The sequence below is a fragment of the Bufo gargarizans genome, chromosome 10 (genome assembly GCF_014858855.1).
Source record: "Bufo gargarizans isolate SCDJY-AF-19 chromosome 10, ASM1485885v1, whole genome shotgun sequence".
Taxonomy (NCBI): Eukaryota; Metazoa; Chordata; class Amphibia; order Anura; family Bufonidae; genus Bufo; species Bufo gargarizans.
Window position 1 is genome coordinate 16,437,918 of NC_058089.1, and position 17,228 is coordinate 16,455,145.

General features: G+C 46.7%; 1 protein-coding gene and 1 long non-coding RNA gene across 2 annotated transcripts; both read right to left on the bottom strand.

Annotated features, from left to right (window-relative positions):
• Nucleotides 1–1,597: 1,597 nt before the first annotated feature.
• LOC122920833 lies at nucleotides 1,598–9,247 on the bottom strand. Its single transcript, XR_006386942.1, has 4 exons — nucleotides 9,158–9,247; nucleotides 7,999–8,103; nucleotides 6,962–7,048; nucleotides 1,598–1,786 (listed from the first exon to the last, which is right to left on the bottom strand). It is a non-coding gene; the product is annotated as an uncharacterized LOC122920833 (long non-coding RNA).
• Nucleotides 9,248–9,259: 12 nt separating this feature from the next.
• Nucleotides 9,260–16,961, bottom strand: LOC122920783 (catalase-like; the record flags this gene model as incomplete). The annotated part of the gene is made up of 5 exons (XM_044270511.1): nucleotides 16,852–16,961; nucleotides 12,812–13,003; nucleotides 12,461–12,613; nucleotides 11,214–11,343; nucleotides 9,260–9,285 (listed from the first exon to the last, which is right to left on the bottom strand). Coding segments are annotated over exons 2-5 (480 nt in total), but the record flags the coding sequence as incomplete, so codon positions are not given.
• Nucleotides 16,962–17,228: the final 267 nt, after the last annotated feature.

A 17,228-nucleotide genomic window follows, 5' to 3' on the forward strand; every position in this document is an offset into this window, starting at 1 on the left:
TAGGACCTGTCGCCGCTCCTGACACACCTATTTATTAGCCTTATGCATTCCCCAGCGTGCGCTGTAGTAGGGGTGACCCCAATCTGATAAAGACATTGACTCACCCCACATTAAAGAGGACCTGTCACCGCTCCTGACACACCTATTTTATTAGCTTCATGCATTCCCCATGTAATAACGATTCTGGAGCCTCTATTCTTACAGCTCTATGTTGTGCCGTTCCTTTATTATTCCTGCTAGAAGTTCTGAATGAATTGCTAGCAGCCTGCAGTAAGGGTACAGAGGGGTGGTAACCAGTTGGGGGCGTGTCCCTGTCTGAAAATGGCAGCTCTGATTGGATAGAGTGAGTCTGTGCAGGGACACACTCCCGACTGGTAACACCCATCTGTGCCCTTACTGCAAGCTGCTGACAATTCATCCATCATTTTTTTTGTAGAAATCTCAGAGGAATGCCACAACATGGAGTCATAAGAACAGATGCTCCAGAATCGGGGAATGCATGAAGCTATTAAAACAGGTGTGTCGGGAGCGGAGAAAAGTCTGCTTTAATGTGGGGTGAGTCAAGGTTTCTATCAGATTGGGGTCACCCCTTCTACAGCGCACGCTCTGCTGTGTGTATTAGTAGACTTCCGCCTTCATGTCCCGGTGGGTTCGTCGCCGCTCTTGGGTAGATAAGATTTGAGCCCCACAGGGGAGAGATGGAAGCGACCACCATCGGTGTCCAACCGATGGGAAATAAATCCCACTGGGATGTATATTGTCCATTGTCAGCCGACCATCTTATGTGCATGGGGGTCTCCCGACTGTCCTCTAATGGCAGATGTTGGGGGAAGATAGGGGTCGGGTTGTTGGATTTCAATTTGTCCAATCCTCTTGTTCAGCTGTGCTGCTGTCAGAGTCTGGTAGCAATGAATTCCCTTCTTCCTAACGAGAACACAGGCATGCTCGGCTGAACCTAGCATGTACAATATGGGGAAGGAATAAGCGTCGGCCAAATGGGCTTCCAGCCTAAAACCAGGGCGTGTGGCCGGCTGCACAAGTGCAGATGTTTACAACGGGAGACAGTTATTTCTATAGGATTATGCCATTGACTAGTGCGCCACCTGCTGGACAGCATCGTCATTTCAGTGCAAATGTAATCCCTTATTTTTTTATTTTATTTTTTTATACTTTTAAAATTTGCACTGTATGTCAAGTTATTTGCTGTTTCTGGTGCACACGCTCTCCACAGCGCATGCACGCAATTTTTTAAAATCTCATCTACCTTAGAGGGGTTTTCCACTTTGGACAATTGCTTTTTACTTCGAAGGGTCCTTATACGATTCGCTGATCCGAGGGATCTCCGGGGGGGGGGATCTGCAGGAAGTGTTTGAATCCCCTGCAGAGCCCCCACAGGAACTAAGAGGTATTACACAGTTCCTATTGAACTCTGGGTCCTGTTTGTGTCAAGCAACTGTAACTACATGCTGGGAGTTGTAGTTTCCCCGCAGCACTGGTCTAATGCATCTCGGCGAGACATGCTCTTTGTAGCTCCGCTCTACGGGAAGGGTTGAGGTTCGTGAACAGATTTGCACAGACATCGAAGACCAAGTTGATTGCAATGCAGAAGTTTATTCTCGGTCAAAAAGCATTAAAAGCTCAAAAGACACCGCAAACCCACAGCCCATGAATCGCAGGAAAGTGCAGGGAAGTGATTGTGGCAGCAGAGTTGCGTCACACGAAGCAGATGTATGTCCGGTAGAGTCACCGCCGCGCCTGGTGCCGGATCTCTTTGCTTTGCAGCTTCCTGGAAGGATGAAAAAGGGTTAAAAAAGTTTTTGGCTTAATTGTCCTCTAATGAATAATTCTGCAATTTCTTATACACGTTTTGCATTTCAATTCCTTGTCATCTTCAAGGTGTGTGCTTGTTGTCAGTGAATAGAAGCATTTTATTTATTTATCTATATCCATAGGCTGAAAACCTGCCCTGATTATGTGATACTCGAGAGATCTTTGACATACTCTTACCCTAAGTTCACACCTGAGCGTTTTACAGCGCGTTCAAACGCGATGTAAAACGCTCAACACATGAAAAGCAATGCTTCCCTATGGGAATGGTTCTCACCTGGGCGTTTTACAGCGCGTACGATCGCGCTGTAAAACGCCCGACACTCAAACAAGTACTTGAGCTTCTTTGGGGCGTTTTGACGCGCGTTTGTGGCCATAGGACACTGCAGTCAATGACACAAACGCGCGTCAAACGTGCGTTTACTATTACAAAAAACGCGCGTCAAAAACGCGCGTTTAGGAAACGCTCAGTTGTGAGAAAGCAGGGTTAAAGGTTTTCCGGATGGGTTTTCCGGATGTTTAATATTGATCAGTATCTGAACGGTGCGGTCTGACTCCCAGCACCCGGAGACCTGAGGATAGGTCTTCAATGTTAAAAGCCTGGAGAACCCCTATCCAGTCAGTGAGGCCAGTGTCGGACTGCAGGGGCACCCCCCCCCCCCCGACTGGTAACACCCAGCTGGACCTTCACTGCAGACTGCTAGCAATTCACTCATGATTTCTAGTAGAAATAATAGAGGAACAGCACAACATAGAGCCATAAGAATAGATTCTGTGGAATCGTTATTACATGGGGAATGCAAGTCGTTACTAAAACGGACATGTCAGGAGAGGGGGCGGGTCCTCTTTAAGGCAACTGATGATGTCACTGGGATTTTCTTAGTGATGTCAAGGGTGGAAAAACATGTTTGACTCCCAATTTGTGGTATATTTTAAGCCCTGTCTTGATCCACCCACAAAGCCTCCCATCAGTGCCCACTTTGGGGGGAGGGGGGGGGCACATATTACAAGTCACGCTCCTCTGTGGTCCATTGGTGGACCTATCCCACATTAAAGCCTCATTCAGTGATGTCCAGGATTGGAGCCTCCACAGACATGAGCACCTGTTCTGGGTTTAGTGACACACCTGGTTTTGGCTCAAAATCACTGATGGAAATTACTGATCAAAACACTGACGTGTGAATGAGGCTTACAAGGTACAGTTTTTAACCACACCCGTCATTAGGTGCTTCTATGGATCTTTGCTGTTAGGCAGGGTGATCGGGTGCAGATGCCAAGCAAGCTTCTAATCTTGCGGGCTAGTGCCAATGAGGGCACTGGGTGTACATGTATGAAATGGGACAAACTATCTCTGCAGACAGGAGACCGCCAGCGCTAGAACTCCCCTCCCTGCTACCATAAGCCCCTTGAGCTCAGAATGAGAACGGGTCACTACCCCCGAAGCCAGCCTCTGTGTTACCACTCCCAATGCCAACCTCTATGTTACCACCCCTGATGCCAGCCTCTGGGTCATCACCCCCGATGTCAGCTTCTAGGTCACCACCCCTGATGCCAGCCTCTAGGTCACCACCCCTGATGCCAGCCTCTAGGTCACCACCCCTGATGCCAGCCTCTAGGTCACCACCCCCCAATGCCAGCCTCTGGGTCACCACCCCCCGATACCAGCCTCTGGGCCACCACTCCCTATGCCAGTATCTGGGTCTTTATCCCCAATGCCAGTATCTGGGTCTTTATCCCCAATACCAGCCTCTGAGGTATCATCCCCAATGCCAGTATCTGGATGACCATTTTGCACCCTTTATACACGGTAGTAATCTCACGCAATGCAAATATCCATGAGGTTGATATCACTGTCCCCTTATCTGATGTGGAATTTGATTGCGTGATCAGAAGGGAGCAGAGTCCTCTATGTTTGTCGGGTGAAAATCCTAATTCTGCCAAGTTGGCGCTCTGCGCCGCTGGTTAATGTGTTTCTTAATCCGCTTTGTTTGAGCAGTGGGATTGCGCAGCACAGTCTGAATTATTTATTAACCTCTATCTGTTTTGTAGGTTGGCAGTTTGGACACTGACGAGGTGAACTGTAGACTGGAAAAATCCAAAGGGGTTTGCAGGTACTGTTATAATACTGGCCTTTTTATATCTGATTAGCGGGGGTCTGACACCCCGCACCCCTACTGATCAGCCGTCCTGTAGTCACTACAGCTCTGTCCACTGTGCAGCGGACGCAGCCGGTTACCATTCACTTCAATGGGCGCTGCACTGCAGTAACCAGCTCTGACCACCACACAGTAGACGGAGCTGTAGAGTTCCGGCAATGCAGCTACTGCAAAACAGCTCATCGCTGGGGGTCTCGCCGGACCCCCACTGCTTACATATTGACGGCCTATGCTGAGGAAACCTCATCGAGACAGACCCAAAGGGTACTAAGAACAATTTAAAGGAACACTCCAACGTGAGGGGGTGAAGCATGAGACAATCAAAGAATGGCAGAATCCTTGTGTCGCCCTGCGCTAAGAATAACAATTCTAGGCATTAAAGGGAGTTGTCGAATTTTTATTTATTTCCCTAAATCTGCCCCCCCCTTCAGCCGTTGGTACCTGTAGAGCAGGGATGCTCAACCTGCGGCTTTCCAGCTGTTGTAAAACTACAACTCTCAGCATGCCCGGAGCGCTTACAGCTATCAGCCTACAGCATGGCATGGTGGGAATTGTAGTTTTACAAAAGCTGGACGGCCGCAGGTTGGGCCTCCCTGCTGTAGAGAAATCCATACTTACCTGCTCCTCGTTCCGTCTGGACTCTTTATTGGACTCCATCTGTCAACTTCCGCACAGACGGTGTCACGTGTGCCACTGCAGCCATTGACTACAAGCAGCATGTAATACTTGGCCACGTGTCACCGCTGAGGTCAGTCATTGGCTGCAGCGGAGCCTGTTGACCCACATCCTTGCGGAAGTTGGGTGATTGGGCCCAGAAGTCCATTGAAACTAGTTCAGGGGCCACGATGTTGGAACGGAGCGGTGGGGAGCAGGTAAATATGGATATCTCCACAGGTAGCGCTGGCTGGGGGGCAAATTTAAAGGGGTCGTCCCACAAATTATATTCTACAGTTTTCAAAACCAGCAGCTGGATTTGAATAGTTTTGTAATTGCATGTAATTAAAAATTGTATATAGCCGCTGAGTTATTTACTGAAATCTGTGAGTATAGCGCCACCTGCTGTTTGCTCCTTTTCTAATTTCTCTGTCCTGCTCACTGAGATGGAAGCACATGCTTAGTTCCATCCTTGAACTGCCACCAGCTGCAGCAGAAAGGACACAACCTCTGAGAAGGGACGCGCCCTCTAATCTGCCATCTTGAAATAAATCTAGCAGAGCAATGAACGGGGAGATCTCTGGATCCATGTGAGGTGCAGGGCTGGTTCTAGCTTTGTTAGAAAGAGGTTGTCATGTACTAGATTTATGGGATAAACCTAGACCACCCCTTTAAAGTCTGCCTTCCGTGGTCATTTTCACGTTTCTTTCCATATTGTGTTGCAGTTTTGGGTTCAAAACAAGAGCCAGATTGGCAGATTGTCTGGATTATCCTGTGCCAGAGTAAAGGACTTTCACTCGCACGGTATTCTGGAGGGTTAATGTTAACACTTGCGGCAGAGGGATCCGGCAAGCAGTTCCCGTCGTCGGAACTGCCCGCTGGATCCGGCGATCTGGATGCAAACTGAAAGCATTTGTAGACGGATCCGGATCCGTCTCACAAATGCCTTGCGTGAACGGATCCGTCTCTCCGCTTGTAATGCGGATAGACGGATCCATCTTGTATTTTTATTTTTTACAGTATTAAAGGTCTATGCATGCGCAAACCGGAAGGACGGATCCGTCATTCAGGTATTTCTAATGCCGGATCCGTCACTAATACATTCCTATGTAAATTAATGCCGGATCCGGCATTACAGCAACTGATCCGGCATTTTTGACGGAGATAATACCGCAGCATGCTGCGGTATTTTCTCCGTCCAAAACGACGTTCAGTGACTGAACTGAAGACATCCTGATGCATCCTTAACGGATTTCTCTCCATTCAGAATGCATTAGGCCCCTTTCACACGGGCGAGATTTCCACGCGGGTGCAATGCGTGAGTTGAATGCATTGCACCCGCACTGAATCCCGACCCATTCATTTCTATGGGGCTGTGCACATGAGCGGTGATTTTCACGCATTGCGTTGCGTGAAAATCGCAGCATGCTCTATATTGTGCGTTTTTCACGGCCCCATAGAAATGAATGGGGCTGCGTGAAGATCACAAGCATCCGCAAGCAAGTGCGGATGCAGTGCGATTTTCACGCATGGTTGCTAGGAGACGATCGGGATGGAGACCCGATCATTATTATTTTCCCTTATAACATGGTTATAAGGGAAAATAATAGCATTCCTAATACAGAATGCATAGTACAAAAATGCTGGAGGGGTTAAAAATAATAATAATATTTTAAATCACCTTAATCAACTTGTTAGTGCAGCCCGGCTTCTCTCCTGTCTTCTGTCTTCTTTCTTCAGGACCTGGGTAAAGGACCTGTGGTGACGTCACTGCGCTCATCACATGGGCCGTCACATGATCCATCACCATGGTAAAAGATCATGTGATGGACCATGTGATGAGCGCAGTGACGTCACCACAGGTCCTTTACCCAGGTCCTGAAGAAAGAAGACAGAAGAGATGCCGGCTGCGTGCACAAGTGGATTAGGTGAGTTAATTTTTTAGTTTTATTTTTTTAACCCCTCCAGCGCTGTTTTACTATGCATTCTGTATTAAGAATGCTATAATTTTTCCTTATAACCATGTTATAAGGGAAAATAATACAATCTACCCAGCACCTAACCCAAACATGCCGATTTTTCTCACGCGAGTGCAAAACGCATTACAATGTTTTGCACTTGCGCGGAAAAATTGTGCATTTTCCCGCAACGCACCCGCATCTTACCCGGGAAAAAACATGACGCCCTTGCGAAAGAGGCCTTAGGATATAACTGATCAGTTCTTTTCCGGTATTGAGCCCCGACGACAGAACTCCATGCCGGAAAACAAAAACGTTAGTGTGAAAGTGCCCTGACATTGATGAAACACTATTTTTCTACTTTACCTATGGAGTTCCACACTCTGGAATCTGAGTGACCCGTGCAGCCACTCTGCTCATGAGGTCGGGATCTATCGAATTCAAGTATTCAAGCTAAAAAAAATAATATAAAATTAACATTTTACATGTATCACCCACAAGTTATCAACATTATCAGATATGGCTGGTTTCCCCTAGGTGTAACAAAATAATATTAAAACCATTTTATAAACTTTAAACTTAAAGGGGTTGGCCCATGTCGCACTTTGTTGGCATAATGTTAGGATATTCCACCAATGTCCTCTAGAATGGGGTCTCCAAAGCAGAGAAGACATCCCCGCGCAAGCACAGCTACCCTCTATTCACTTCTATGGGAGTGCCAAAAAATTTCCGGAACTCCGGATGTAGAGGGGGCAGCGCATGTGTGGTGCGCTCTCCTTCACTTCTATGGGAGTTCCATTCTAGAGATCAGTGCAGGTCCCACCTCTGGCAATATGCCACCAAAGTGCGAGATGGGCCAACCCCTTTCAGTGCCTGATTGGTGGACTCCAACTGCTGGGACTCCCACCGATCACGAGAAAGAATTTCCTTAAACGGAGTGGTGGAGCACGCCCACTACGGCTGCATTAGAACTCTACATCGAATATACCTGAGCAATATTTTGAACGGAGCGGCAGTGAGCATGCTCGACCACCGCTTCATTTGAATGGGGACATTGGGGCGCTCATTCTTCTAACCATGATATTGGTCGGTTCAACGGTTGTAAGACAATCCCTTTAAGGCTACTTTAAAAGCCCATTAGTAGCATGGTGATCGTGAAGGATCTGCTCATCAAAAAAACAATAGAAATCAGATGGCCCTGACCTAGCGCCAATGTGAACAAAGCCTAACTGATCGTATTATGTCAGGTGGAGGACAATACCCAGATTCTAAGTCAAGAGAAAGTGGGCGGGTCCGTGACAACGTTACATGAAAGAGTCAATGAAGGACTAGACAGAACAAGTAATGGACGAGCAATGTGATCCCGTATACATTCTATACAATATGAAGGGTCTGGTACTCACCGTCCGTTCCTGTATTTCAGGGCTTGCCCTAGAAATACTATCTGCAAAATTTTGTGCAGTTCTATCCTTGTGATCTTCTTCCATTGCGTTATAGAAGGCCTGAGACTGTGGAGAAAGCAGCAATGAGAGTGGAAGGAGGAAGATGCCGTAAGTTCCCCATGCACTGACCACCTGGTGAGCTTGTGCTTATACACAGGAGCCTATCCGAGCAAGCAGAGCTACAAATCACTGGGAGAGAAGAGCGCATCCGTCTGAGGTTTTAATTAGTGTTGAGCGAACTTGCAATTTGCAAGTCTGGCATTCGGGTTATCTAAGAATCCCGTTATGGATTCTGCTACCAAGGACCATAACAGATTTCGATGACGGCACACACCACGGAAGCCTATAAGAGCTATGCTGGCCATAGACTTCTATTATGACGGAATGCCTCTTATAGGCTTCCGTGGTGCGTCCCGCCATAGAATTCCGTTATGGTCCGTAGTAACGGAATCCATAACTGGATTCTTAGATAACCCGAACGACCGACTTGCAAATCTCAAGTTCGCTCAATGCTTTATTAAAGGCTATGTACACCTTTGGGGACAATTTTTATATGATTGCCTTTTACAAATTTTGTGCTAAAAAATCATCATGCCTTCATGAGGGATCGGTCTTGTCAAACTAATTTAATCAGTTTCTTACCTCATTTACCCCTTTCCCATATTTTTTTTTCAGTTTGGACCCTCCTGACCCGTTTTCACCATGTAAACCGTCCTCTACGTAGCACTTCCTGTGGCTGCATCCAACCAAACCCATGATGCACTTCTCCTTTCTTTGCCACAGCTCCAGCACCGCCCCTAGTTCATATCTCCTCCCACCCCGCTAGTTCCATAGACACTCCCCTGTCGCTGCCCCGCCCATGGACATGACATCACAGGAAATAAGAGAGAGTTGCATGGACATGGTCAAAACAGAAGAAAATAAATACATCAAACAGGAAAACCGCAGACAACGCAGCTAAGGCTACTTTCACATCTGCGCTTTCCCTTTCCGCTATTGAGATCCGTCATAGCGGGGGGGGGGGAACGCTTCCGTTTCTTACTGATTCATTACTCTGGTGTGAAAGTAGCCTAAGCTGGCGATCAGAGCAGCACTGAAGATCAGCGCTAGCATGTAATACCTGGCTGAAATGATCCTCACAGCAGTCGTATCTGTCCACATCACCGCAGACTTTGAACACAGTCTCCTTGAATTTTGGGTTAGGTTGTGGACCTCTGGTTGTGTTGGGATAGTAATTGGTTTTGCCCACTGCATGGAAGTAAAAGAGGTTAGGTAAATATGCCCTCCACTGTGTGTAGCAATGGAAAACGATTCTGATCACATTTTGTCGCACCAATTTTTTTAATGGAAGTCTATGGTGTAGCGCTGCGATGCAACAGTCTCAAAAATATCCATTGGAGATGTCGCATGTTGCAGTGCGACACCATAGACTTCCATAAAAAAAAATGTTGCAGCGTCGCTGTTTGTGCTCTATTTGTCGCGCGACTTACATGTCGCCGTGTAGAGCTAGCGTTGAAGGAGAGGGCACTGATACACTGTAACGAGCACTGCACCTATGTATGGCTCGGATTACACTATATCTGGTGGGTACATTGTATCCATAGACTTCTAGGAACCAGATGTATGCCAAAATAAGCGTCCTTAAGGCCTCATGTACATAGGCATTGCCCGTCGGTTCCGTCCACAATTTGCGATCCCCAACGCACAGGCAACATCCGTGCAGCTGCCGCAGACGGATCCAGACCCATTCAACTTGAATGGGTCCGTGATCCGTCCGCACCGCAAAGAAATAGAACAAGTTCTGTTTTTTTTGCGGTGCGACGGCACGGAGAGAAACCCCACGGAAGCACTCCGTAATGCTTCCGTGGGGTTCTGTGCCTCCGTTCCGAACGGCACTTTCCGGATTGCGGACCCATCCAGGTGAATGGGTCTACATCCGTGATACGGTGCACAAATGGCAGGGGCCCGTATACTGCGGACCCTGATCACAGTACGCGCACAGGCCAGCCGCGTGCATGAGGCCTTAGGCGGATGTCTAGCTGCCAGCTACGCTTTCCAATACAATAGCATCTTAAAAACTTTGTATATGTTTTTTTTATTTTATGGCAGAGATATTCAGCTGTATGGAGTACATTCCTTTGGGCTATGCATCTTGCCTATATATCATAAGTCCATCCAGAACATGATTCGGGGGTGTTCACATTCAATGACAGCAAGAAGAGATCTTGAGAATGGTGAGAAATAATAACCCACAGTATATTAGCAAGTTGCAGAACTTTCTAGCATAAAAAGGGGTTGGGTATGATCGCTGGGGGTCTCCTACAAATCACTAGAATGGGCCCCCCTGATTCGCCTGTGTAAATGGAGTGGAGTGGTAGTGGCTATGCGTGACCACTTCCATGGGCCTGCCGGAGCGAGTCGGACGTGGTCCAATAGAAGTGAATGGAGCACTGGTTACACAGGTGACTTGGAGACCCCCGTTATTGTAATTAGTGGAGAACCTACCCCCAGCAATCAGACATTTATCACCAACCCCTTTAATTACATAAATACCATGAAGCCCTTTATACGTGTAACATTCCCCCACAAACGTATATTAAAGGGGTTATCCAAGACCTATAATGCTTCCCCCCCATATGCTGGGGTCCCTCACAGAGATTGTACTTACCTTGCTTCCCGGCACCCGTGTCACTTCTGATGCCGGCATGGCCAGCACTGCATCTCTTGGGTGGGGGGGACGCAGCCAATAGCAAGCTGCGACCTAGCGTCACCCAATATGCAGGAGATGCAGCAGCGACTGTGCCGGCATCAGAAGCTACTGATCATCTGTTTGAAGAGGCCACAATGCTCCCGGATCCTCGACCTAGGCCAGTGACATCACATTTATCGCTCACATGGCTTAGAAATGAATGGGCCTGGGATGCAGTACCAACCACAGCCACTATACAATGGATGGCGCTGTGCTTGGTGAACTTCGAGGAGGCTGCGGAGCTCACTGGAACGCCTCAGTCTCTTCAAACAGCTGATTGGCAGGGGTGCCGGGCGTCGGACCCCGACCAATCACACACCGATGACCTATCCTGAGGATGTGTAATCAGTATTAAACACTCGGAATACCCCTTTAAGGCAGTGTTAGAAGGTAGAAAAGTCAGGCAAGATGGTTAAGACTAACATACCTTGGTGGAAGGCCATGAGTCCATCCTGCTGGTAATTGTTCACACAAACCTTGGGACGATTCACTTCCAGTTGTGCAAAGTTTGCTCCCAAACGATACCTCTGCGCATCAGCGTAGGCAAACGCACGAGCCTGAAAGGATATAAAAAATCTGCTAGCTGCAGGGACTCTCCAGCAGGCTCGGACTGGCCCACCAGGGAGGCGGGGGATTCCTCGGTGGGCCCCCAGTCTCCTGCGCCCGAAGATAAGACGGAGGAGTAATTATTTCTCTTGTTTCTGAAGAGAAACCTTGGAACCGAACATGTTTTTTTACAGTGCATCTTAAAGGGAACCTGTCACCGGGATTTTGTGTATAGCGCTGAGGACATGGGCACTGGCCGTAGTGGGCACAGTGCACGCTGTAGGCCTGACACACACGCTCTGTGTGCTTTTATTGTGTCAAAAAAACTATACATATGTAAATGAGGCTACTAACATTTCCGGAGCCCAGCCACGCCCACTGTGATGGAGCCCGGCACCACCCCGCATACTCCGAATCTCCTCCTTGCTCCCCGACGTCACAAAGCTAGTGCGCCGTAATCTCGCGATGCGCGAGCTAGCGCATGCGCAGTGTCGGCATAGTGTTCCTTCCCTGTGCTGGCATCAGCCTCAGGGAAGGAACTGCGCATGCGCTAGCTCGCGCATCACAAGATTACAGCGCACTAGCTTTGTGACGTCGGGGAGCAAGGAGAAGATTCTGAGGATGCGGGGCGGTGCTGGGCTCCATCACGCTGGACTCATCTCAGGGACAGGACTCATCTCAGGGACAGGACTCATCTCAGGTTAATTTGCATATGTTTTACACAATAAAAAGCACACAGAGCTATGGGGACTGGGTATTGCGGACGTGCTAGCGGCCATCTAGCAACCCATGTCCTCAGCTCTATACACAAAATCCCGGTGACAGGTTCCCTTTAAGAAAAAAAATTAAAATAAAAGTCGCTTTTTTTCCTCCCAATATTTTGCTCTCCCTTATGATCATACAATGACTTTTTTTTAAATGTATCAAGAAACTGAATGGAAACAGCAAATGTGAGAGCCTAACCTTTACAGCTAGATCGCATGGCTGACAACAGGTGGAGCTGAAATGTTGACCGTTTCCAATGGCAACCAGAAGAATTTTTAAAGCAGCTCTGGATATGCGCTGAGAGCCTTCCACAAATTAACGTGAAGTTGTTACAAGCAGAATTCCGTTTTTCCTTTTACTTACCTGGAATGTTTTATCCAGGAATCCCTCTATTCCTGGACATAAGTTACCCGGGCAAAAGGCCGCCTGTTCCACATCTAAGAAATGGTTATTAGGGTTTCTATCTAAAGTGAGTATTCCTACTTCCATCAAGGGGTGAGTGATAGGATCCCATTCCTGAAATGAACAAAGTACAGAAATGTAGACCGAGAAATACTTTATGACCTACAGTAATGTCATTTTAAGGGGATGTCCATGGCACCATGGCAGCTCATTCCCTCTATGGGAGGTGCCGGAAAGGACATGGACAATTTGGTGGGACCATGCATTATGCATTTTCTTTGGTACTGCTTCCAACGGCTGATAGTCACTTACCCTAGTGATGTCAGAGAAGCAACAGGGCATTGCCTCGCTTTGTTCCTGGGTCATAATTTGCATTTCCAGTTTCCATTGTGGGAAATTTCCATTCTTTATTGCACAATACAAATCCCTGGTCGCATACGATGGATCAACTCCAGCTAATCGAGTGCCTTCTTCTGTGGTCATGAATAATTCACTGGTCTTAGGCTATAGCAATTCAGAAAAGAAAAAAAGTCTTTGATCGTACACATAGCTAAATGTACAGTAATATCCATTGGCCTAACCTCTATAAAGGCAAGCACCTGCCTGCTGTGGGCTGCCACTGAATTGCTCCCTATGCTACCATGATATTGTCATAGTGGCTTCCTGCAAATGCCACTAGGGGGAGCCCTCCGCATACAGATTTATTTAGCTCTCCCTGACTTCTATGGACACAACTGTGTTTTTCATCCTTGTCTTGACCAGCATTTTTTGCGGATTTGACATGGGCCCATTCATTTCTATAGGCCCACAAGAAAAAAGGACAGCACACAGATGTCATAGCTTGACAAGAAGTGTAGCATGGGTGAATAAAGAGAACTTCATATATTTTTCACCATGGAATCAGGAATGCTGCCTCATTTTTTGGGGACATATACTGTACATGTCGGCACATTAGAGATGGCCATAGCTGCCAGGTTTTTGCTGTTTTACACAAGAGATATCTAAGGTCAGCGATCGGCACTAAAGCCAGTGGCAGACCTTTAAGCCCTCAGATGCTGTGGCCAATTCTGACCAATGCACCTGAGGTGGTTTTCCCCGGGAAGGCTGCGCTCCTAGGGTCTGGACGACTTCCCTGCGCGGACATGGCAGGAAACAGTTTGTTCTCTGTAATAACCTGGGACTCTCTGAAGGAACCCAGGCTATTTCAGCTGTAGTTCCTATCTAGGCCTGCAGGTGGCGGGGCTGCATAGGAAGATAGTGAATCTCCTATACACTGCAATAGTAATTCATTGCAATGTTAGGCGAAGCAATCGGAAGTGGACTTAAAAATGGTAAAAAAAATATATATATTTTAAATATGTAAAAAATACAAATCGGCTCCCTTTTCCCATAATAAAAAAAAAGAAAAAAAAAAAAAAAAAGATCATAGGCATCGCCGTGTCCCAAATCGACCGGACTCTTAAGATGTACAGTATATGTATTTCTCCTGTACAGTGAATGCTGTAATGGGGGCGGGGGGGGGGGGGGAATAAAAAATGTGCAATTTGCAGTTTTTTCGTTGCTTCACCTCCCTCAAAAAAAAATTATTAAAAAATCGCCCCACAATAAATAAGCCCACCCACAGCTCACTAGACGTAAATATTAAAAAGTTATGTGGCTAAGAATATGGTAATGAGAAGAAAAAAGTATATTTTTTAAGTATTAACCCCTTCTAGTTTTCACCCTCCTGCCCAGGCCATTTTTTGCAAATCTAACATGCGTCACTTTATGTGGTAATAACTTTGAAACGCTTTTACTTATCCACGCCATTCTGAGACTGTTTTCTCGTGACACATTGTACTTCATGTTAGTGATAAATTTGAGTTGATATATATTTCACCTTTATTTATAAAAAGAATCCTAAATTTATAGAAAATTTTGAAAAATTCACAATTTTCTAAATTAGAATTTTTCTACTTTTAAGACAGATAGTAATGTCTCATAAAATAGTTATCAGTCATCATTCCCCATATGTCTACTTTATGTTGGCATCATTTTGTAAAGGTCAGGGTCTGGGCAGGGGGCGGGGCCAGCAGTCCGTTGTGCTCTTCCTCCTCGGCGAGGATCCTAGGCGAGTATGTAGAGGGTTTATTTTTAACTTCCTGTGAAGGGGGCACAATCCTGGGCATATTACCCTATTACTGTGAGAGGGCACATCTGGGCATATAACCATATTACTCTAAGGGGGCACAATCCTGGGCATATTACTGTGAGGGGGCACATCCGGGCATATTACTGTGAGGGGGCACATAACTGGGCATATGACTGTGAGGGGGCACATAACTGGGCATATGACTGTGAGGGGGCATAACTGGGCATATGACTGTGAGGGGGCACATAACTGGGCATATTACTATGAGCGGGCATATGACTGTGAGGGGGCACATAACTGGGCATATGACTGTGAGGGGGCATAACTGGGCATATGACTGTGAGGGGGCATATAACTGGGCATATTACTATGAGCGGGCATATGACTGTGAGGGGGCACAACCGGGCATATTACTGTGAGGTGGGCATATATCAAGGCACATATCTGGGCATATTACTGTTAGGGGGCACATATCTGGGCATAGTACTGTGAAAAGGGCACATATCTGGGCATTGCCACTGTGAGGGGGCACATATCTGGGTATTGCCACTGGGAGTGGGCACATATCTGGGCAGTGCCACTGGGAGGGGGCATAACTTGGAGTATTACTGTGAGGGGGGCATATATCAGGGCACATATCAGGGCATATTACTGTGAGGGGGCACATATCTGGGCATAACTACTGTGAAAAGGGCACATATCTGGGCATAATACTGTGAAAAGGGCACATATCTTGGCATAACTATTGTAAGGGGCACATATCTGGGCATAACTATTGTAAGGGGGCACATATCTTGGCATCGCAACTGTGAGGGGGCACATATCTGGGCATAACTACTGTGAGGAGGCACATATCTGGGCATAACCTGTGAAGGAGGCACATATCTGGCCATAACTACTGTGAGGGGGCACATATCTGGGCATAACCTGTGAAGGAGGCACATATCTGGGCTTAACCCGTGAAGGAGGCACATATCTGGGCATATCCTATGAAGGGGGCACAATGTGGGCATAAATACTGTGTGGTGGCATAAAGGAGGAATAATTACTATGTGGGGGCATTTACGGGACTGGGTTGGTTTAGGTGTTTAGTTACGTTTTGGGCGGAGTTATAGGCGTGGCCTAGTACAGAAAATATTTGCCGTGGTGTGTTTCGCGCGAGGCACATAGTGTCGCTCTGCCTTCTTTTCAAAAGATGTGAGATATGAATCTGTGTTTTCACCGATGCCAGCGCATACAGCAGGGGCTCGGCTGTCAGTGACTGCCCTGACCGGGCAGGTGCTGGGGCTTAAGTCACGTCTCGCGGGAAGGGGTGAAAACGCAAGAAAAACTATGCAAATATGGCATCGCTGTAATCTTACTGACCCAGAGAGTGAAGGCCGCAGGACAGTTTTAGCCCATAGGGAACACCGTAAAAACAAAACCCATGGCACTGTGACAGAATTGCGCTATTCCATTTGGATTTTTTTTGTCCAGCTTCCTACTACATTGTAGCAATATTAAATGGTGACAAAAACAAACAAACAAACCTTCATACGACTATGTGAATGGAAAAATGAAAAAAGCTATGGCTCTGGGAAGGAAGGGAGTAAACAAGGAAAATGCAAAAAACAAGGCTAAAAGGGTTAAACAGCACATCATTTTGGACTTAAAACTGAACGATGGATACCTCTCTATGTAAAGAAAATAAAATTGGGGGTCAGCCAGCACATCCCAGCACGCAGGTGCACATCGCCCTGGCTGAAAGCACAAAAGCAAAAAAACAAACAATGCAACAGCACTCTGCAAACACAAATAATAAAGCAAATACAATCGTGCCATACTCACTATAGAAAATGTAAAATGCTGAGTTATAAATGTGAGATTCTTGGCAAATACAGTTTGGACAAAATTATTTGTGGCCGTTTGCCAGCATCAAGGCGATCTCATTAAGACGTCTTAAGGAGATCTCCTTGACGGCGGCAGACGGGCACAAATAATTTTGTACAAAATATATTTGCCAAAAATTTCACATTTATAACGCAGCATTAGCATTTTACATTTTTTTTATAGTGAGTATGGCACGATTGTATTTGCTTTATTATTTGTGTTTGCATTGTTTGTTTTTTGCTTTTATACCTCTCTATGTACAATTTCCTGTAGTTTTCACTCTGACACGTACGGCACTTTTTCACTTAATTTCCCCAGGCCAACATAAGGAAAGAGTGTATGAGATACCCACCGTAAACTGGAATTTGCAATACACATGATCTCCAGCAGCATTGACAAGTCTAAAAGCATGACAAGCATAAGCTTCCAGGGTTCTGTATCCTTTCGGAAGCCCATCGTCGGAGAACAAATGCATATTCTAGAGGAGAAGGCAAGAGCAGAGAGTCACTCATACGTAGCCTCTGTGACACTGAGAAGCCAATGTGGTGGCCCAAAGATTCTAGTTTACCAAAGCCTAGTGTTCTTCCCCCCGCAATGAAGCATTTGGGTTCACATAACCCAAAGGTTGGCAAGACATCTTCCCAAAGTCATTACCCCTAGGTGGCATCTGTCAGCAGTTTTGTACCTATGACACTGGCTGACCTGTTACATGTGCACTTGGCAGCTGAA